The sequence below is a fragment of the Pan troglodytes genome, chromosome 10 (genome assembly GCF_028858775.2).
Source record: "Pan troglodytes isolate AG18354 chromosome 10, NHGRI_mPanTro3-v2.0_pri, whole genome shotgun sequence".
Classification (NCBI taxonomy): Eukaryota; Metazoa; Chordata; class Mammalia; order Primates; family Hominidae; genus Pan; species Pan troglodytes.
In genome coordinates, this window is record NC_072408.2 from 11,925,547 (window position 1) to 11,947,400 (window position 21,854).

General features: G+C 43.9%; 1 protein-coding gene across 3 annotated transcripts in view; it reads left to right on the forward strand.

The window, feature by feature from the left end:
* The window catches only part of GALNT8 (polypeptide N-acetylgalactosaminyltransferase 8), a 53,365-nt gene extending 31,955 nt beyond the window's left edge, over positions 1-21,410 (forward strand). For 2 of the 3 annotated variants that reach the window (XM_063785404.1, XM_054663981.2), the window contains exons 8-12: positions 7,658-7,843; positions 9,958-10,095; positions 10,666-10,761; positions 12,069-12,236; positions 15,175-15,378. In XM_063785404.1, coding sequence (XP_063641474.1) covers positions 7,658-7,843; positions 9,958-10,095; positions 10,666-10,761; positions 12,069-12,236; positions 15,175-15,222 — 636 coding nt within the window. In that variant the 3' untranslated portion in view covers positions 15,223-15,378. Of the gene's footprint in view, positions 1-7,657; positions 7,844-9,957; positions 10,096-10,665; positions 10,762-12,068; positions 12,237-15,174; positions 15,379-19,322 lie in introns of those variants that run through there. The other variant, XM_016922820.4, reaches the window with a different exon arrangement.
* Positions 21,411-21,854: the final 444 nt, after the last annotated feature.

The following is a 21,854-nucleotide window of genomic DNA, read 5'->3' on the forward strand; positions in this document are numbered from 1 at the left end:
TCTACCCCTATCTCTTTCTCTACCTCCTCTTTCAGGCCTATAACTCTTACATTTTTCCTTTTGAGGCTATTTTCTAGATGCTGTAGGCGTGCTTCATTGCTTTGTATTCTTTTTTCTTTTGTCTCCTCTGACTATGTATTTTACAAATAGCCTGTCCTCAAGCTTACTGATTCTCCCTTCTGTTTGACCAATTCTGCTATTAAAAGATACTGATGCATTCTTCAGTATGCCAAATGCATTTATCAGCTCCAGAATTTCTGCTTGATTGTTTTTTATTATTTCCATCTCATTGTTAAATTTATCTGATAGAATTCTGAATTCCTTCTCTAATTATCTTGAATTTCTTTGAGTTTCCTCAAAACAGCTATTTTGAATTTTCCATCTGAAAGGTCCCTTGTCTCTGTTTCTCTAGGATTGGTCCCTTCATTCATTTGGTGAGATCATGTTTTCCTGAATTATCTTGATACTTGTAAATGTTCTTCTGTGTCTGAGCATTGAAGAGTTAGTCTACTTATTCTAAGTAAAGACTACTTATTGTAGTCTTTACTGTCTAGGCTTGTTTGTACCCATCCTTCTTGGGAAGGCTTTCCAGATATTCAAAAAGACATGGGTGTTATGTTCTAAGCTGTACCTGCTTTAGGGGGCACCCCAAGCCCAGTAATGCTGTGGTTCTTCCAGACTCATCGAAGTACCACCTTGATGGTCTTGGATAAGATCCGGGAGAATCCTGTGGATTACCAGGCAGAGACCCTTGTTCTCTTCCCTTACGTCTCCCAAACAAATGGAGTCTATCTCTCTTTCTGTTCTGAGCTACCTAAAGCTGGGGGTGGAGTGACACAAGCCACCCCGTGACCACCGCCACTGTGACTGCTCTGGGTCAGACCTGAAGCTAGCACAGAACTGGGTCTCACTCAAGGCCTGCTGTAACCACTCACTGTATACTTCCTATGTTCCCTTGAGACCCTGGTGCTCTACAATCAGTAGGTGGCAAAGCCAGGACACAGGACACAGGCCTGTGTCCTTCCTTTCGGGGCCGTGTGTTCCTCCAGGTCCCAAGTGGGTCCAGAGGTGCTGTCTGGCAGTCAGACACTAAAGTAAAATACCTTAAAAGTCTACCTCATGTTTTATTATATTGTGACTGAGCTTGACTGAGCTGGCACTCAAACCACAAGACACACTTCTTCCCACTCTTCCCTCCTCTTTCCAAAGTTAGAGGCCAGTGCCACCACAGACCCACAGGGAGTACTGCCAGACTACCACTCATGTTCCCTTAGGGCCCAAGGACTCTTAAGTTAGCTTATGATGAATGCTGCCTGGCTTAAGACTCACCCATCAGGGAAGTGGGCTCCCTTCTGGCCCAGAGCAGGTCCAGAAATGCCATCTAAGAGTCAAGTCCTGGAATCAGGGACCCCCAAGAGACTGCTTGGTGCTCTACCCACCTGTGGCCGAGCTGGTACCTAAAGCCAGCAAGTCTCAGAGACTTACCCACGGCCCTCAGTGTAGTATTGGGTATTGCTGCTAGTTGTTCAGGGTCCCAGGGCTCTTCACCTAGCAGGTGATAAATGCTGCCAGGACTGGGTCCTTCCCTTCAAGGCAGCGAGCTCCCTTCTGGCCCAGGGTGTGTTTAGAAATGTCATCTGGGAGCTAGGGCCTGGACCAGGGACCACACAACTCTGACTGATTTCCTAGCCTGCTGTAGCTGAGCTGATATCCAAGATGCAGTCAAAGTCCTCCTCACTTCTCCCTCTCCTCTCCTCAAGTGGAAGGAAGGGGTCTGTTTTGGAGCTGCAAGTTGTGCATCCTGGGGTTAGGGATGGGTCATGCCAGTACTGCTTTAGTGGCCCCAATTGATATTTCAGTAGGTTGTGTGACCTGCCTCCCCACCCCCAATCCACTGTCTCTGGGCCCAGTTCAGCACTAGGATTCCCCTAATAGTTGCCTAGACTGCCTTTCAGGCTTACTTAGAGACTCAGAGCACTTTAGCCTGGTGGCAAGGTTTGTGGGAACTCAAGGTCCTACTTCTGGGATCAGTGATTTCCCTCTGGCTGGGGCTGGTTTAAATGCTCCCTCTTCGGGTGGGCATCAGCTGAGTTTGGTTCAGTTTTCCTTTCTGCTCTAACAGGACAGCACTGAGTTGAGTGCCTCATGATTGCTGTGCTCTTCTTCCCCCAACACACAGAAATGCTGTCTACACCGTGCTGCAGCTACTGGGGATGGGGGAGGGGTAGCATCAGTGATTCGCTACTGTCCTTTCTACCTCTTCAGTGCCTTTTCCAGCAATATGAAGTTAAAATATGAGTACTGTGAGTGCTTAACTGATTTTTGGTTCTTATGAAGGTGCTTTGCTTGTGTAAATAGTGGTTAAATTTGTATCCTTGTCAGGGGGATGATTGGTGGAGCCTTCTAGTTCACCATCTTGCTCCACCACCTCTCCCAACCTGAATTTTTGTGCTCTATGAGGGAATTCAGGATGCAAACCAAGAAAAATAGAGAAATTACAAGTGCAGATTCAAGATATGTCAGTGTATTGGTTAACTCTTGCCAAAAAATGTCACGCAATAAATCAACCCAAACTCAGTGCCTTAAAGCAGCAATAATCAATTCTCACAGATTTGCAGATCCAGCTGGCTCGGATGGAGTGGCCGTGTTCCACACGTGTTCACTCTGGGGCTCAGGCAAATGTGGGATAGCAGCTACCTAGGACAGAAAGCTCTTCTTACGGTGTGTAAGAGGGCAAATGAGACCATGTGAAGTCTCGTAAGGCCTAGGTTTAGAAGTAGCAAACTATTTCAGAGTAAGTCACATGGCCAACCCAGAAATGGTGTGAAGAATTAGGGCCAATAAATTTCATGAATCAGAATCAATTTAGAAGAGATTTTGTGGATAAAATATCATTTCCACAGTATCTCTTTTACCTTTTTGGTGTAATCTACAGGGCCTCATTAGAAGGGGCTGGCCCGGGGGTTTGTGATTGTTCTTGGTAGTTCATCTTTTTTCGTCTTTCAGCCTAAGGCCGAACTCTTAAAAGAGGCAATGGAAAGTAGTCGAAATTACACAGGTGTTGGAGACAGACAGACTTAAGTCAAAATCCTGCTTTGCCTCTTAAGAGTTTTTGTGCAACATACAAGCCCTCTAAGCCATACCTGCTGCATTAAGCACCTAGTATGGTGAGTGACATATGGTTTACACTCAATAAATGTTTAACAGTAAAAATGACAATAATAAGAATGTCAGGGTGGCATTGTAACAAACACTGACCCTGAGTTGTAATGCTGTCTCTGCTAAGTCACTGTGGACTAAGCTTCTATAAGATGACCTTTTTTCCCCCTCCAAGCCCTGAAATTCTGTGCTTGTGACAAGGTGATCTCTGATCCACTGTGGTGTCTGGAGGAACAAAGTAATTTCTCATCTAGAGTTTATTTCATTCCACTGTCTTTAATTTCTTTCTAACTGAAACTGATGACCCCATAGCCATGTACTGTACCCAGTAAGGACCCACTCAGGACTCCACATTTAATGTTAACAAATGAATTTTGAGTCTTTTCTGGGTTATACCTTAAGCCATAATCATTCTTTGGCAGAGAAAACTAACCTTTTTTGGATGGTGGTTGATATGGTTAGGCTTTGTGTCCGCACTCATATCTCATCTTAAATTATAATCCCCATAATCCCCATGTGTCAAAGGAGAGACCAGGTGGAGGTCATTGGATCATGTCGGGGGGGTTTTCCCCAGGTTGTTCTCCTGATAGTGAGTGAGTTTTCACAAGATCTGATGGTTTTATAAGTGTTTGGTAGTTCCTCCTGCGTTCATTCTCCTTCCTGCCGCCTTGTGAAGAAGGTGCCTTGCTTCCCCTTTGCCTTCTGCCAAGATTGTAATTTTCCTGAGGCTTCCCTAGCCATGCTGAATTGTGAGTCAATGAAACCTCTTTCCTATAAGTTACCCAGTCTCAGGCAGTTCTCTATGGCAGTGTGAAAACAGACAAATGCAGTGGTCTGATCAGTTTTCCCATTTGTGAAATGAAGAGAAGCATTTTGTTTAATGTACCTCATAAGAATGATGGTACAGTCACAATGTAATGAATTTGATATAATTTTATAAAGATATTAATTAGAATGCTCATTCAGCTTCTCTGACAGAGGCTAAAATAACAGAAGCTTCAACATGATAGAAATTAATTTCTCTTTCCTATAACAGTTTGAACATAAGCAGTTCAGGATTGATATGGCAGCTCTAGGGTGATAGGGGCCAAGACTTTTATTTGGTGGTCCTGCCACACTCAACACCATATTTGTATTCTAGCCAGTAGGAAGATAAAAGGGGGAAAGAGAGAGAGCAAGCTCTTTCTTTTTAAGAGCACTACCTGAAAGTTGTGTATATTATTTCTTTTCACATTCTGTTGGCCATTACCTAGTTACATGGCCACACCTGTGTGCAAAGGAGTCTGGGAAATATAGATTTTAGTTAACTGGGTTAAGTGCCCAGATGTTTCTTCTATCACTGTAGATATAGATCAGAATAGACACTGGGAGTACAGGTACTGTCTAACACAAAAAATATAAATGCAAAAATAATAACTTTATTTATGGTACTTAGCAAAGTCTTGAGGATGACCCTAGTTACACTGTGGCTAGGTTTTCTTACCTACCAGAGCTTTAGGTGAATTCCCCACTTCTTCAACTTAAGACCCAAAGCCCTCATTATTTCTGAGTTCCTTATGCTTTGTTCTCTCCTTCTGCACCTAGGCCGAGTCTCTCTGTTTTCATTCTCCCAAACACACATAGAACACTGCCATTTCAGTTTCTACAAGACATTCTTTCTTTTAATATTTTGTGATTTTTAAAATGGACTTTGCTTAAAATATAGGGTCATCCTTTTCCTTTTTTTTTGGACCAAGCAGTTCTGCCCATATCCAGCTTCTTGGTTTGCGTGAGACTATTTGCCTTTTAAAACATCTAAGCACTTATTAGGATTTTTCTCCAGTAGCAGATCTTGAACATCAGAGCTGCATGGAGTGCTTTATTCTGACATCTAGTGGCCATGACAGGGATGGTGCTCATCAATGTGTGTAAATGGAGATGTTGGGTAGGAAAGGTTAAGAAGGGAGATGATGGGTAGGAAAGAAAAAACAGCATTTGTTGAGCACCTTGTATATTTCACACACTGTGCCAGAACTGAACATGTAACTTCCTGGGTTCACAATGCAGCTCTGTCATTTACTAGCTGGTGAACATGGGCAGGTTACTTAAAGGGAGATACCTGTATGGTGAGGACTAAATTTATGGAAAGTATTAGGACAGTATATGGCACAAAGTAATATATTATTATCAGCAGAAGCTTAATGTCTCTGTGTGTGTGTGTGTGTGAGAGAGAGAGAGAGAGAGATGATGGAAGGAATTTGGCAAGTGGGAATAAATTTGAAGAGCAGAGTTTGAAAACTTTTGGGCAAAGCTAATTATGGGCATTACTTCATAAACGGCAATCTTTTTTTTTTTCTTTTGAGACAGAGTCTTGCTCTGTTTCCCAGGCTGGCATGCAGTGGCGCAATCTAGGCTCATTGCAACCTCCACCTCCCAGGTTCAAGTGATTCTCCTGCCTCAGCTCCTGAGTAGCTGGAATTACAGGTGTGCACCACCACACCAGGCTAATTTTTGTATTTGTAGTAGAGACAGGGTTTCACCATGTTGGCCAGGCTGGTCTCAAATTCCTGACCTCAAGTGATCTGCCTGCCTCGGCCTCCCAAATTGCTGGGATTACAGGCATGAACCACCACACCTGGCCTCAGCAATCTTGACTTTTAACTTGAATTTAAGATTTCTTATGATAACAGTTAATTTTTCTCCCTGAATTCATGTGAGTTGAAAACCTCCATCAGCTAGGAAAATTGGAGTAAGGTAATATTTGGATTTTTGAATGTTTGGCTAGAGAGAATAATAATATCTGAGTGCAAGCTGGATGTAACCTCCACATGATTCTGGGGGCCAATGAGGAGAGCCAGAGAAGGATAATGAAAGAAAATGTGCACTTCAGGTTATCTCAGAGGCTGCCATAACTGATTCCTTGTTGCATCATTTAATCCCGGTGAAAACCCAAATAGTGGCTGTGACCTTATAGCAGATGAATAAGTTGAGGGTCAACTTATTCCATCATTGCACACCTGGCAGCTAGAGGCAAAACTCTCTAGCTGCCAGGTGTGCAATGATGGAACCAGAATTTGAACATAGGTCAGTCTGATTTCAAAGCCTTGCTTTTTTTTTTTTTTTGGTCCATCATTCTGGGAAATAGGGTGCAAAGGAAGGGGAATCTAGAGTTTTAAGAAGTGAAGAAAAGGATGAAAACGATTTGAAAGTCAGATAATGAGACTGACTACTCAGTTGGACACTCTTGATAAGTTAACTGAACCGCCGTGGCCTAAGCTACACACTGTTATCTCAGGTGCTCCCATTGGCATGAGCGTGGTAGGTTGCTAGCCACTGCTGTGGGCTAATTACCTCCCAGAAACTGCATCTCACTTAGGCAACCATGAAGAGAAGACACAGGAGACATCACGTCTATCCAATGTGATTAAATAGTCCTATTAGCTACTGAGATGAACATCATATTTTCTAAGCTCAGTATTAGAATGTGTGTTTTGACAAGTATGTTTTGTACCCATCAGGATGGTAAAAATGAATATTTGTAATTGGGTCATAAGCCATTTGGTGAAGTTATGCAAATTAGTTATCTATTGCTGTATAACGATGTTATCACCAGCTTAGTGTTTTAAAGCAAGATGCATCCATTATTTCACAGTTTCTGTGGGTCAGAGGTCCATGCACAGTTTAGCTGGGTCTTCTGTAAGGCTGCCATCAAGGTGTCAGCCAGAGTTGGGTTCTCATCTGGGCTCCACTGGGGAAAGATCTGCTTTCAAGCTCACATTATTGTTGGCAGCATTCAGATCCTTGAAGTCTTCCAGGCTGAGGAAGCATTCAGTTTCATGCTGGGTATCAGTTGGAAGCCACTCTTAATGTCTTCCCTTTTTATGTGTTAGCTGACAGCATGGCAGCTTCCTTCTTCAAAGCCAACAAAAGAGAGCATCTCTTGGCAAAATGGACCCTCCAATCTTATGCAGTGTATTCATGATCCACGTAATCAAGCACATCCTGCCATCTTTGCCATATTCTGTTGGTTAGAAGCAGGTCACAGGCCCACACTCAAGGGGAGGGGATCAGGCAAGGCTGTAGACACCAGGAGGAGGGATCATGGGGTCACTTTGGCGTCTGTCTGCCACATTGCCCTTTGTCTAGCATGCAGGCAGAGAAGGGGCATGAGGAACTTAGTGCAGTGAGAGTGGCTCAGGGCATGGTGCCTCTCAGGACATGGGCACTTTCCTTGGGGATAAGGGAGCAGAGGCAGCCCCTCCTTTGGTCCATGTAGGAGGACTTCCTGAAAGAAGTATGATGCAGGAGTTGTTTGAATGACAGGAAAGAAGCAGTTCAGTAGACTTCTAAGGAAAGATGATTTAGATAAGAAAGTTAGAGGAGGCAATATAAAGGCAGGAGTGGGAGGACTGAGCTTACATTCTTTAAAAACGGTTCTAAAATGTAGTCTTCTTGTGTCAATAAGCTATGCAATTCATTGGCTGTGAAGCACGGGTGATTTTTTGGTCTTCTTCTGCAGGTGTGGCAGTGTGGAGGGAAGGTCGAGATTTTGCCCTGTTCCCGGATTGCCCACCTAGAGAGACACCACAAGCCCTACGCCTTGGATCTCACCCCTGCCTTGAAGCGCAATGCTCTGCGAGTGGCCGAAATCTGGATGGATGAGCACAAACACATGGTCTACTTGGCCTGGAACATACCTCTCCAGGTGAGTCATGGAATTGAACAGCAGCACGGAAGAATGAAAGAGGAGGAGGTGGCGGTTATGTAATGGGGAGGGATAAAGCAAAAGTGCCATCGCAGCCCTAAAGAATTAGGGTAAGTTCCTGATGGTGTGATAATAATGGCTCTTAACATTTATGTAACAGTACAGTACTGCATTCCGGACCCTTCTATATATTAACTTATTAGCCATCACAACATATGTAGGGGATAGGTTTTATTTTTATTATTCTAAATTTTACAGATGAGGAAGCTGAGGCACAGAGAGTTGGAAGAAACTTGTTTAAGGTAATGCAGGGAGTAAGATTCAAACCAAGGAAATCTGGCTTCTAAGTTCCATGTTCTTCATCTCTCTTTTATAATGAGAGATATAAACATAGCAGGTATGATGTGGGGTGGTAGGAGAAGGCACTGTAATCTTGTTGGATGCACAAGAATGAGGATAGCATTCCTTTTTAAGTTTTCTTTTTTTTTTGTACAGATGGGGTCTTGCTATTTTGCCCAGGCTGGTCTGGAACTCCTGGCCTCCCAAAATGTTGAGTTTAAAAGTGTTAGCCCCTGCACCCAGCCAAGGATGGCCTTCTTAGCTAAGCCCACATCTTATACACTGGCTGCTTAAGGTCATGCTGTGCTCTCTCATGTCCCTGAGCTCTGGCTCCGGGCTAGAGCATGTGGAGCTGTGTTGGCCCACAGGGAGGAGTTATCTCATTGACAAACTCATCCCTCCATCGTAGTGGCTTCTAATGTAGCCCCCAGAAAGACAGGGAGTCAGGATGGTGGGTAACTGTGGATGGACCTAGAAGAGAAAGTCTGGAAGGACTCCTAGGGTCAGGAGCCAGGTTAACACTGGGATCACTAGGTCTGGAGATTGTAAAAATGTGCAGAAATGCCTGAGCCTTCTTTATCATTTAAAGATACCAATATGCTTCCTTTCATAATCCAAGCTGCCAATAACCTCTTACAGTTGGATCATTGTTTGAAGAGAGATGGGTAAGAGTTGATTCTGATGTCCCAGTATACCAAGGTATGATAGGAAAACAAGTACCCTCCAGGACATCCCTAGCTTTTTTATTTCCACACAGTCATATTGTGACTGTCCCAAGCTGTACAAAGAATTGTCTGTAAAATACTGAACCGTCAAAGGATGATGTAAATTTTTACATGGGATGATCCACAATGAGCCCCAAAGGAAAATTCTGGGAAGAGGGCAGATACACAAATGGTTTCTGCTTTTCCTAATTTGCCTCTTTAGTATTATTTTACATTGATTCCCCACAAATATCACTTCTAAAAAAGTCTCCTTTAATCTCCAAATCTTGGTATTAGAGTATTCCTTCCAAAAGCCTTTTCTGGCCATATCATGAGGAGTATGTTGGGTTTTATTGATGTAAATATCATCTCAAAGAGGAGCAATCTGCGTAAGCTTATGAGGAGAAATAAACCTGAGCGGCCCCACTATGCAGGCCTTGAAGGAGCAGAATTTGAAAGAGCAGAATTTTCTAGGGTTTAAGGTTTTTCCACTTTCTCTGGAAATATAAAATATCAGGGTTACTTCACAGGCTATCAGAAAAATACTCAGTTCCATCATGCGTGGTCCATACCCACTGGTGGAGTGAAGGAGCTGTTAAAAGAAAAACTTCAGCCAAATTAAATTTAAAGGAGTTTAGCCGAGCAACGAGTGATTCGCAAATGCGGCAGCACCCAGAATCACAGCAGATTCAGAGACTCCAGCGCAGCCATGTGGTGGAAGAAGATTTATAGACCAAAAAAAAAAGGGAAGTGACGTACAGACATCGGAAGTGAGGTACAGAAACAGCTGGATTGGTTACAGCTCCGTGTTTGCCTTATTTGAACACTTGAACACTGGACAATGGATGAATGGTTGAAGTATGGCTGCTGGGATTGGCCAAGACCCAGCTATTGTTACAGGTGCATAGTCCTAAGTTAGGGTTTCAATCTTGTCTATCCATTAAGTTGGTTGCAGTCCATCCACAAGGACTCACATGCAGAAATATGGAGTCCTTCTCAGGCCATATTTAGTTCGCTTTAACAGAGCTTTCATGAATCAAAGCACAGAAACACTTGGCGTTTTATTTACAGAACTCTGGAATAGATTTTGGAGACATTTCTTCCAGAATGGCACTCCGGCAAAAACTGAAATGTAAAACTTTTGACTGGTACCTGAAAAATGTTTATCCACTCTTGAAGCCAATCCACACCATCGTGGGCTATGGAAGAGTATGTATTATGAAATTGCACTTTGGATTTTAAATGTTTGACTGTGAAAGACAATGCGGCCTGAATCTCGTGATTGCCTGTCCTGCCCAAGACGCCCTTCCTACCTCAGCTTTCTACTCAGCTCTTCGCCCTCAACCCTCTCAGTTTCCTTTTGTCCCTTGCTCCCCAATCCCCATCTCTTTTCCTTCTCTCTGCTTCTACTCCCCTTGAAAACTGTAGCTCTTGCCTGGACTCCCCCCGCCCCCCCCAGCCCCGCCCCCGTTTCTCCAGCAGCCGCAGCGATTGGCCTTGTCCGCCTGAACTCTGCAGAGGCGCCCCTCCCTGTGTGTGTGGTGATGGTCTGAGGTGATGGGTGTTTCCCGGATGTGGGCAGCGCAGCAGCGCCTCCCTTCGGCGTTGGTCTGTTTCCCAGTGCTTAGAAAATGCCTGCCGGGACCCCAGCCCTCTGCTCCTTGTGGCTGGTCGTTCCTGGTGTCCTCGGTGTGTTGGGGAAAATGTAGGCCCTGGGAGGGATGGCGCCTCATTCTCTGCCCTTTCTAACAGTGTTGCCGTGTGTTTTGTCCCCTTCAGATGAAAAACCTATTGGATGAAAATGTCTGCTTGGATCAGGGACCCGTTCCAGGCAACACCCCCATCATGTATTACTGCCATGAATTCAGCTCACAGGTATCTTCCACAATCTTCCTGGCCCTGCCTGGGCAAGTCTGTCGTGGCTCAGCCCCTGGTAACCTTTGCTGGGTCTGGACTCCGTGATACGTGATGGGGAGGCAGGAGCGGAGCATCCTGGGTAAAGGTGAAACCCAGACCTGCACTTGTAACTGAGCACGTCTTAGTTTCTTCAGAAAGCCATGGCAACGTAGTTCCATTTCAGTTACAGGGAGGATAGGTAGAAAAGCTATGCTCTGTCACATTCATTCTCCATGGTGATATTTGCATTGACAATCACCTCTGGTCCCTTCCTTTTCCCCTCCTCCCACTGCTCCCGCCATCTTCTCACTGCTACTGGAAAGCCTGGGAAAGTGGACAGGTGAAGCCACCTGTGCTTCTCCTATAGAGAAGGAAACAGAGCTAGAGAGGATAGAGGCTGAGCAGACGCTCCTCCAAGGGATGGAAGGGCCCTGGCACCATGTGGAAGGTGCAGTCAGGGGATTTTTTTTTTTTTTTTTTTGAGACAGAGTCTCGATCTGTCGCCCAGGCTGGAGTGCAGTGGCGCGGTCTTAGCTCACTGCAAGCTCTGCCTTCTGGGTTCACGGCATTCTCCTGCCTCAGCCTCCCTAGTAGCTGGGACTACAGGCACCTGCCACCATGCCCGGCTAATTTTTTGTATTTTTTTTTTAGTAGAGACGGGGTTTCACCATGTTAGCCAGGATGGTCTCGCTCTCCTGACCTCGTGATCCGCCCACCTTGGCCTCCCAAAGTGCTGGGATTATAGGCGGGAGCCACCGCACCTGGCTGGACTTTTTTTTTTTTTAGGGACAATATTCACATCTATCTTCTTACTTTGCATGCTGCCCTCATAGCAGCCTTTTGAGGCATGCACAATAGATATCATTTGCACTTAGTTGAAAAAATGGAGACACATTAATAACCTACTTGTCCAAGCTCACTGAGCAAGATAGTGTCAGACCAGGAATTTGAAAGGTTTTCTGACAACAAACCCATAGCTGAGGCCTGCAGTGACAGATTCTGGAGTTTAGTTTTGCTTTTTCTTCAAAGACAAGCTTCTTCATCCATGTAAGCTATGATTCTGTTGGAACCCTCCTAGGCCTGGCCTTCTCCCTGGATTCAAGGAGAGACTAAGGAGAAGGAAGCAGAGGTTGCTTCATGTTGTCCAGGAAGGTTCAGTGCTCTTGGTGTGACTGGGTGTCTAGGGGCCCCAAGATCATTCTTCCTGCTGTCTCTTGGGCTAGGGTCTCCTGCTGGCTGACAATGCCTATGGCGAGCCCTCTGCTTTTTTTTTTTTTTTTTTTTAGAATGTCTACTATCACCTAACTGGGGAGCTCTATGTGGGACAACTGATTGCAGAGGCCAGTGCTAGTGATCGCTGCCTGACAGACCCTGGCAAGGCGGAGAAGCCCACCTTAGAACCATGCTCCAAGGCAGCTAAGAATGGACTGCATATATATTGGGATTTTAAACCGGTGAGTTATGTGTTTTTGTTTGTTGGTTTGTTTGTTTTGTTTTGTTTTGTTTTGAGACTGAGTCTTGCTCTGCAGCCCAGGCTAGAGTGCAGTGGCTTCTCAGCTGACTGAGGCTACTGACAGAAAAGAGATTTGGGTTGGCTGTGAGATCTGGAAGGCAGGACATCCAGGGAAATTCTGCCAACCATTCTAACCTACAGTCTGGGTCCATTTCTATGGCCACTATGTCAAGAACACAAAAATTGAAAAGGGAGGTGATCATGTAATTTCTGGTGTGTTACCTAATATTGCAGTCTCGGCTCACTGCAACCTCTGCCTCCCAGGTCCTGGTTCAAGCAATTCTCCTGCCTCAGCCTTCCGAGTAGCTGGGATTACAGGCACATGCCACCATGCCCAGTTAATTTTTGTGTCTTTGGTAGAGACGGGGTTTCACCATGGCTGGTCTTGAATTCCTGACTTCGTGATCCACCCGACTCAGCCTCCCAAAGCGTTGGGATTACAGGCGTGAGCCACTGCGCCCGGCGAGTTACGTGTTTTTTAAAGGATAGGTATATGAAAGGTTCAGATCTGATTTGATAGTGTTTTAGGAGAATTACTTCTTGTGGCCCCGTGTAGGGAAAAGATTGGAAACAGGGAACTGGTAAGAAACACTGAGTCTCTTGACTAAGGCAGGGTGGTTAAGGAGAAGAAATATTGGAGTCTGTTGTAGCTGAACAGTTGAGAGTTTGGGCACAAGTCCTAGCTCAGTATAGCAATTTCCTTACCCTCTCTGAAGCTCAGTTTCCTCATTATAAAATGATGGAGATGATAATATCTTCTGTATGCGACTTTTGGGAGGATTAAATGAGATAGCATGTGTAAAGCATTTCACGTGGTGCCTGGAGCAGAAGAGTGTTCAATACGCATTAGCCATTGTGATCCATTTATTATTAATGATTATCAGAGGGTGTGGAATACTACGCTGAAATCTGACAGAGGCTAATGTAGAAGCTCTGCCTTTAACTTCAATATCAAATGACCAAGGACAGGGTGGAGGGAATCTGGCAGAATTCATGTGTTGATGACGCGAGGGTCTTGGCTGACAACGTCTGTGGGGAATTTATAATGGATGGGCTTGCTCCAAAAGCTTCTGCAGTCTTGGGCCAATTCGTTAGGAAGGGGCAGTACCTCCTGGAGGGAGCTACTGCTCTGTCTCTGACTGTGTCTCTGAATGCGGTACTATGCTTGGTTCAGGTGCCACACGGACAATCTAGTTCAACAGTTTCTAACTTTTCAAAGTTAATGACCCCTTTGAGAATTCATTGCTAGCTATGGAGTCTCTCTCCAGGAAAACATACATATGAACTTATGTGCAAGATTTGCTTACAGTTTCAGAGGTTTTTTGGATCCTAGATTAAGCTTCCCTGAACTAGACAATATCAATTAGAAGGAGGAGGGTAATGTCTTCTCAGGCTCTGATGTCTTACTTTAAGCTCCAATTCTATGGAACTACATGTAATTCAATGAAAATCTAGGTTCCCTCTGACCTTAGGCCTTTCTGCAGGTATTATTCCCTCTCCTCCCGCTTCTTCACCAGGCCAACTACAAAGTGTTCCCCTGGCCTTAGACATCATCTCCCTTGGGAAGCTTTCCGTGACCCCAGAGGAGTCGGTTGGGTGGTTCCTCTAGGTGCTCTCAGGGGTGCTTTTGTAGCCCTGGTCTCACCATCTCTTGCAATTGTCTGCTCACTTTTTTCATCATTTGGCTGTGAGCTGGAGGGCAGGGCCTGGGGTTTGCTGTTTTTTCTCTAGCATCTGGCACAACCCCTAGAACATGGCAGGCACTCAACAAATGGTTGCAGAGCAAATGGAAGATTGGCAGGCCTGGAGATATTAGCTTGAAAGGCTTGTTAGGCTTATGGATAGAGAAAAGGTGATGCTGTCTTTGTGAGGAAGAGGGAGCAGATTTGTTTAATGTTGCAGGAGGGCAGAATTGAGACCCACAGATAAAGATTAAGGAGGCAGATTTTGACTTAATGTAGGAGCAAGGGGAGAACTTACTAAAGGCCTTACAGCTTCAGGTTTCCTACAGAAGAATAGGCTGCTGAGCATAGTGGTGAGTTCTCTGTCAATGGCAGTCACCAAGCACAGCATGTCTGAGCATCTGGCAGGCCTAGGGTGCTAAATATGAGTTTTTGATGTCCTTAATCATATCTTTTTTGTTCATGTGAAGAAAACTACAACAAGTTTACTTTGTTTTAAAAAAATTAATATTCATTGTATTCAAGTTATAAATTAAAACATTTAATGAGATAGTGTGTGTGAAGCATTTAGCATGGTACTCGGTGCAAAGGAGTGTTCAAAGAATCATGGTTTTTCTTTAAGCTTTTAAGTTCAGCTTACAAATTTTATTATTTTATCTATAAGCCTAACAAATTTTGACAATCCCCTTTAAAGAAGATTTTTTAATTTAATAAATTAAATTCCATTAAACATGATGAGCTGTATTTACAAATTTAATATGTTAAATTTCCTTTCTTAAGAACTTCAATTACCTGACTTTAAATTTTTCAATTCTTAAGTTCTCTTAAATGCTTCAGAAGTGTTTATAAAGTCAGTAAAATTTCACCATCGAGTCACCAATTTAATTACTCAAATACACATTTTAAAATTGCTATCACAAGATTAATCTGTAAGATGCCAATTTTCTTAGATACAAGTACTTAAAAATAGTAAATATACACAGAATCTTTGGCAAGTACTATGTATTTGATTCCCTTAATAGGTATACTTTATCCTAAACCTCGTAAGAATTAAAGATACAATGTATTCTAAAGAAATAATATTTTTAGATAAAATTTTCTTCTCATTTTTTCATATCTTTTTTTGGTGTTTTTTCTTTTCATGATAACAGCCTACCGTTACTAAATAAATAATTATGCATTCCAAACATTTTGAAGGTTGCCTTGCCAAGAAAATTTTGGATGATCGCCTTCTCAGCTGACTGAGGCTACTGACAGAAAAGAGATTTGGGTTGGCTGTGAGATCTGGAAGGCAGAACATCCAGGGAAATTCTGCCAACCATTCTAACATACAGGCTGGGTCCATTTCTATGGCCACTATGTCAAGAACCACAAAAATTGAAAAGGGAGGTGATCATGTAATTTCTGGTGTGTTACCTAATGTTAGTGTGGAGTGGGTTCACTCCATCTAATCCTTTTCCATCCATCTTACCTCTTAGGTCTACAATTCTTTCAGATATGAAAAATGATACTTGATTGAATGTTGGGCTCTTCTGGTTCTCACTTTACTTTGTAGACACAACTTACAAATTAATTTACTAAAAAGTTACCAAAGAAATTTTCCAAAATTGAGAGGGAGATGAGACTAGATCATCCCTTCATTTTCTTTGATTTCATGATTCTGTGTTTTGGGTGTACCAGAGGAGGCTATGACCCTTGTGACTCACAAGAGAGCCAGAGATGGGGCGGGGACCCAGTTCAAGAAGAGAAGGGCTAGTCAGACACATGGACTTTAAGTTGAGGAGCACAGCGTTAAGATAGTGATGCCACTGAAATAAGGGGGCATTTGGAGAAGGTCATCCATCTTCGGGGTGAAGCAACAGCTCACAATACAAAGAGGGTCTCTGTGAGGAGTAGTGAGGAATAGTGAGGAGGAGGAGAGCACTCGTGGTGAGGGGTTGGAAGTGTGGGGAAAGAGGAAGTGGGGAGGGAGTGCTCCCACACACCACTGGTGAGCATGGAGACTGGCACGGCTCCAGAAGCAACTTGCCCACGTGTAGGAAAACCAGACACTCCTCAGAACCCAAACTAACTACAACCCTTTTTAAGGCACTGATTCTTTTTTAGGACAATATCTTTACTTAAAGAATAGTACAGAACATAGGCCAGGATTAATGTAGAAAATATCTTAATACTTATCACAGTGAAACACAAGGAAAAATTAAATGTCCAACAGTAGGGGAGGTTTTGCTCATCTCTTGAACTGAATATTATATAGCCATTCAAATGATGTTCTCAAGAAATCTATTTCAAAAAATTAATAAAATTGGAAAAGATGTATATAGAATGTTAAATTTATATAAAGAAGCAAGATGTAAAGACCACATATAAAATATTATCTTGTTATGAGTGCTTTTATATACTTTATATATAAAATATTTTAAAATATATTTTCTATAAATGCACTTCTAGTCAATCATCCCCTCCCCTGAAAGCCATCAGCGATCCTGAGGACATGACCTCATGGATGATCTCAGAGGAGCTGCTCCATGCCCACCTCACCTGCCAGCAGCCCATGTGCCCTGAGCCCTGACCATTTATTTTAAAGTATTTCATATACTTTAAAAATGTTTTCCATGTTAAAAAAGAAGCATCTATTACTTTTGTAAAAGTGAAAAAGAAAAAGAAAAATCCTTTTAAAAACTCTGACACGCAGCACCCCAAAATAAAAACCAAAATGGCCGGGCGCGGTGGCTCATGCCTATAACCCCAGCACTTTGGGAGGCCGAGGCGGGCAGACCATGAACTGAGGTCAGGAGTTTGAGACCAGCCTGGCCAACATGGTGAAATCCTGTCTCTACTAAAAATACAAAAATTAGCTGGTCGTGGTGGTGGGCGCCTGTAATCCCAACCACCTGGGAGGCTGAGGCAGGAGAATTACCTGAACCCGGATGAGCCAAGATCATGCCACTGCACTGTATCCTGGACAACAGAGCGAGACTCTGTCTCAAAAGAAAAAAAAAAAAAAGCAAAAACAAAACAAACAAACAACAAAAAAAATCAAACCCAAAACAACAATGTGTAAGATCCAGATGAACACAATTTGGAAGAAACTTGAGGATGTGTGGAACACTGTCAAAGCTCACGTCACGTGGAAGTTGAGTGGAAATAGAAAACAGACCACTGACTTTGTCTAAAAGGTCACAATAAATTATGGTGACCAATAATTTATTGTGACCAATAATAAATTATTGTGACCAAGAGTTATTGAATACATATTTGCACCATGCATTGGGTTAAACATTATCTCATTTAGTTCTTATAAAACGTAAGTCTTATAAGAGAAATGTGATCACTAGCTCACCCATGAAGTAACTGGGGCACTGAGGAGTCCAATTATTTGCTGAGGGCTACACAGTGTAGTAAATGCCCAGCACTCAAACACGGAATCTTAACCACTGTGTGCTATTGCCTCGTTGCTTGGGAATTTGATTCTGAAAGGGAGAGAAACTGAATGTTTGTTGAAAGGGATAGTAGAGTTAAGGTCTGGGTTTATTTTGTCCTTCTAATATCGTGACATTTGGACATGTTTAAAGGCAGTAGAAAAGGAATCTGCAAAGAGGGAGAAATAAAAGATGGATGTTAGGAAGAGTGTTTCTCTAGCATCGCGGATGGCTGGGGCTCAGGGAACAGAGGGGGGCTGCTGGTGGGTGAGGCGGGCGTGGGGCCGCTCTTTTGAGATCATCTGTGAGGCTGTGTCCTCAGGATCGCTGATGGCTTGCAGGGGACAGGAAGACTGAATAGGAGTGTGGTGTTCTTGACATTCAGTTAAAGTGAGTGCCAGGTGGGGGCTGACAGACAAAGCATGCTGAGGAGGCCTGGAAGAGGAACCCTGAGGAATAAGCTGAGCCCTGGGGCCAGGCTGCTGTGGGCAGGTTTATGAGCCAGGCCTGCTCAGTTGGCAGACCCTGTCCACAAGCACTCTGTGGTCTGGAAGCAAAGAGAGAGGAGTGGTGGCAGTGGTGGAGGAGAAGTTCCAGAATCTGAAGCGTTGCCCTGAATGGCCAATGCTGGATGGGTGCCCAGAGGAGGAAAGGGTGGTTGGGGCTGGGGGGAGTCCAGGGACAGGCAAATTTTGGGGGAGCAAGGGCTGTTGGAGGTAGTTTGTGATTGGAAGAGATGAGAGGCAGGGAGGTGATGGTGAGAGAGGAAGCAGAAATTTGGAGATGTTACAGCTGCAGTCAGTCCCACTTGGTGTTCAAGAACTTGGTGGCAGTTTGTCTGAAGGGGAACAGTGAGGTCAGGGTTTCTCACTAGCCATCAGAATGAATGTCATGCACCCTGAGGATGATAGCAGAGTGCAGGGCATAAAAAGGAAAGAGCCTGACCCAGGCAGTAATGTAGATCATGTGAGTCCTGCAATGGGTGGAGAGGGACGTGGGAGAGAGAGGGCCGGGAGCAGAGGGCAGGACCAGGAGAGACGGTAGTTTGGACAGATGGCAGGAGTGTCAGTTGCTGAGATATGAAGATAAGGGGGAAGAAGCTCAGGGAGGTTGTGGGAATCACATAGGATCAAAGAGAAGGATGGCCCTTCCTTTCTCTTCTCCTATTAGAGTGGGGGAGTGGCAGAGATGAACTAAGATTTGTTGCATGTTTCATGTGTCAGGCCCAAGATGGTCCATCAATATTAACCCTAATTTTAACCTTAAGATTAACTCTAAACCCATTTTATAGATGAGATTGACATTTAGACTTGGAGAGATTAGGTAATTTGCCCAAGCCCACATGGTTCGTATGTGGTAGAGCAAGGATTCAGCCCTGACTTTGTAGCACTAAAGCCTATCATGTTCCCAGTTATAAACCTTGGCGAAGTCCCCTCAATAGGAGAGGCGGGAAGCTGCCTCAGAGGCTGAGATTCCTGAATGTAGCTCCTGCTCCAGGCCCACAACACAGTTTCCCTGAAGAGGGAGAGAAGCACAAGGTGAAGGTGACCCTGATGGGTCTCATGGGGTCAGGGGTGAGGACGTGGAGAGGAGGGCCAAGTTGAGAAGGCCCACGGTTCTCACAGATGCCTTCGTTCCATGGTAGTCAGTACTGACCCAATGCTTCCATCTCAGGAGAGGCTGAGGGCATCACACGAAGCCAGCGCAACATCGCCTGGTTGGTCAGTTTGCCATGGGGCTGGTAGAGGAAGCACGGGGTGATCTCATCCTACATTCTGCTTCCCTTTCTTCCCTGGATGACTTGTGGAGCACTGAGGGGTCCCTCAAGAATGTGGCTGAGCACAGCAGGGAGAGCAGAGCTAGAAGAGATGATGAATTACTGAGGCATTTCAGCACCTTGGCTCTGTCTCTCTTCCCCTCCAGGGAGGAGCTGTCATAAACAGAGATACCAAGCGGTGTCTGGAGATGAAGAAGGATCTTTCGGGTAGCCACGTGCTTGTGCTCCAGACCTGTACCACGCAAGTGTGGGAAATCCAGCACAGTGTCAGAGACTGGGGTCAGACCAACAGCCAGTGATCCTCAGATGGCGCTGGATCTGGGTCATCAATTCTTGCAAGTGGAATGGCTTCTACTCCTAACACTCCCAGCTTCTTTCTCAATGAGAAAGAAAGCATGTGTATGTCTGTTTATGGCGACTTCAGGTGGGGCCTGTGCGTGTGCCGGGGTGTCTCTGTTGGAGAGAGGAGAGGAAGCTCTGATGCCTCGTCCCCAGCTTCCCTGGGAAGGTCGTGATATATATCAAATGCCATTCTTGGAAACTCCTTGAAATAACCAGCATCTTTTGGCTGTTACGTGGGGAGAGGAGGAGGAGGATGGAAGTTTGTCTTTGACTTCTGCCCACGATGTTTAGCCTTCCTTCCCGACAGCTACTGTCGCCATCTGCCCCACACCTCCTCCCCAGCTCATCTGCTTGGGGACTCCCCAGGCTGCCGGGGGCCATTCCACGTGAGAGGCTGGGCCCTCCTCAGGCCGGCAGCGTGACACCTCTTCAGGTAGCACTAATTCTCCCTCCTGCCTGGACTGTCCTGAGAGATGCAGAAAATAGATAAGTGACTTTTAAACATTCCTCCATTCATCCTTCCATGGCAGTTTTATTTGGATGATCAGTCTCTCCCACACCAAAGAGATTCTGGAGGCTGAGGGGAGGAGAGAAGGCACCTCGACTCATCACAGCTGTCTAGGGGACAGTGTGTTGAGAAGGGTAAGAAAATCCAGGGCCATCAAAGCCTTTCTCTTAGTAGGTCATAACATTTAATGACTTAATTACCTATTCCCTCCTCCTACTCTTGCAAATTATGGAGAAGATGAGGCTTGAATCAGAGGGGCATCGCTTGTTGGGGGCAAAGAAGAGATTGCAGGCAAAATCTTAAAACCAAGGATTCTATGGCTGCCCACTGGATAAATATTTTCTGCTAGTTGGTGAGTTGGGAAGATGTATCTCAGCCTGCCAATTTTTGGCAAGGTTTTGGAGGCTGGTGGGACCGGGCACCATGGTGGGGGAGGAGGTAGGATGGTCCTGTGCGTGTGGTGTGTTGTGGGATTACCCTTCAAGCATGTGCTCCCAGAACCCCTTCTTCAGAGGGCCACTTTTCTCTCTTAGTCCCGTGTCAGGGCTGCTTGGAAATGATTTGGGGAATCATTAGGTTTTCTTCAGGCCTTAGGCAAGCGGGACAGTGATAATTTGGTACAGAATTTAATCAATTAAAACTTATAAAAATGAACTTTTAAAAGTGTACAGATTATAAATAGCTTGATTAAAATTTCACTATGAACACTGCCATATCAAGAACTAAAACTACTGCAGATACGATTTTATTATGAAAAAATCAAGGGACAAGATGAATGTTAAGCAAATGTATAATTTCTAGCTTCTGCCTGGCAAATTGAAGGGAAAATGCAGTTCACAGCAAAGTTTTGAAAAAGCATGTACCCAATAGAAAGTTGGATAAAAGACACAATACCCTTAAACATATGAAAAGATGTTTAACCTCATTCGTAGTTAGAGAAATGCAAATTAAAACTGTATTGAGATACTTTTCACTTAAATTGGTAAAAATTAAAAAGTAAGACAGCACATTCTTTTGGAAGGGCTGTGGGAAACAGGCAATCTTATACATAAGGCAAACTGGGGATATTTAGCAATATCTAAAGAAACTGTATGTACATTTTCTATTTGTGCCAGTAATTCCACCTCTAGAGATTTACCTTAAAAATAAGAAAATACTTAGCACAAAGTGACTCTTTGCAGTATTCATTGTAACTGAGAAATGTTGAAAAAAAAAAAGATGTGGCTGAACATCAGAGAATAATTGAATACCTCCATATAATGGAGTACTATGCAGCTATGATAAAGAACAAAGACTCTTTCCCTGAACTGATATGGGGTGATTTCCAGTATCTTTTGTTAAGTGGGAAAAGAAAAATAGTATCTATACTATGTACCTTTTAGGTAAGAAATAAGAGAAAAATATACCTGCATCTGTTCATTTCTGCAAAGTAAAACATAAGAAGAATAAATAAGAAAATAATGAGATTGGTTACAATAGGTGGTGGTGGTTGGAAATAGGGCAGAAAAAATTGGGAGTAGGAACGGGATAGAAGGGATGTGGGGAGAGTGACATTTCTCTAACTATATTTTCTATAGTTTTGACTTCTAGAACCGTGTTATGTTTCAAATGCTTAAAATATAAACCTATAAAATCAATAAAGATAGAAACCCAAAATGGAGTATAAACAAAAATAAGTGAACCTAACTATATTTCCATATTGTAAATGAACACATACACACTCACTCATGCACACATGCATTGATCACACCTAACATGCAGCATGCAGATCTTGTTTCTAAATATTTTCCAGTGAAAGGAATTACAAGCCTTTGGAGAAATAGCTAAT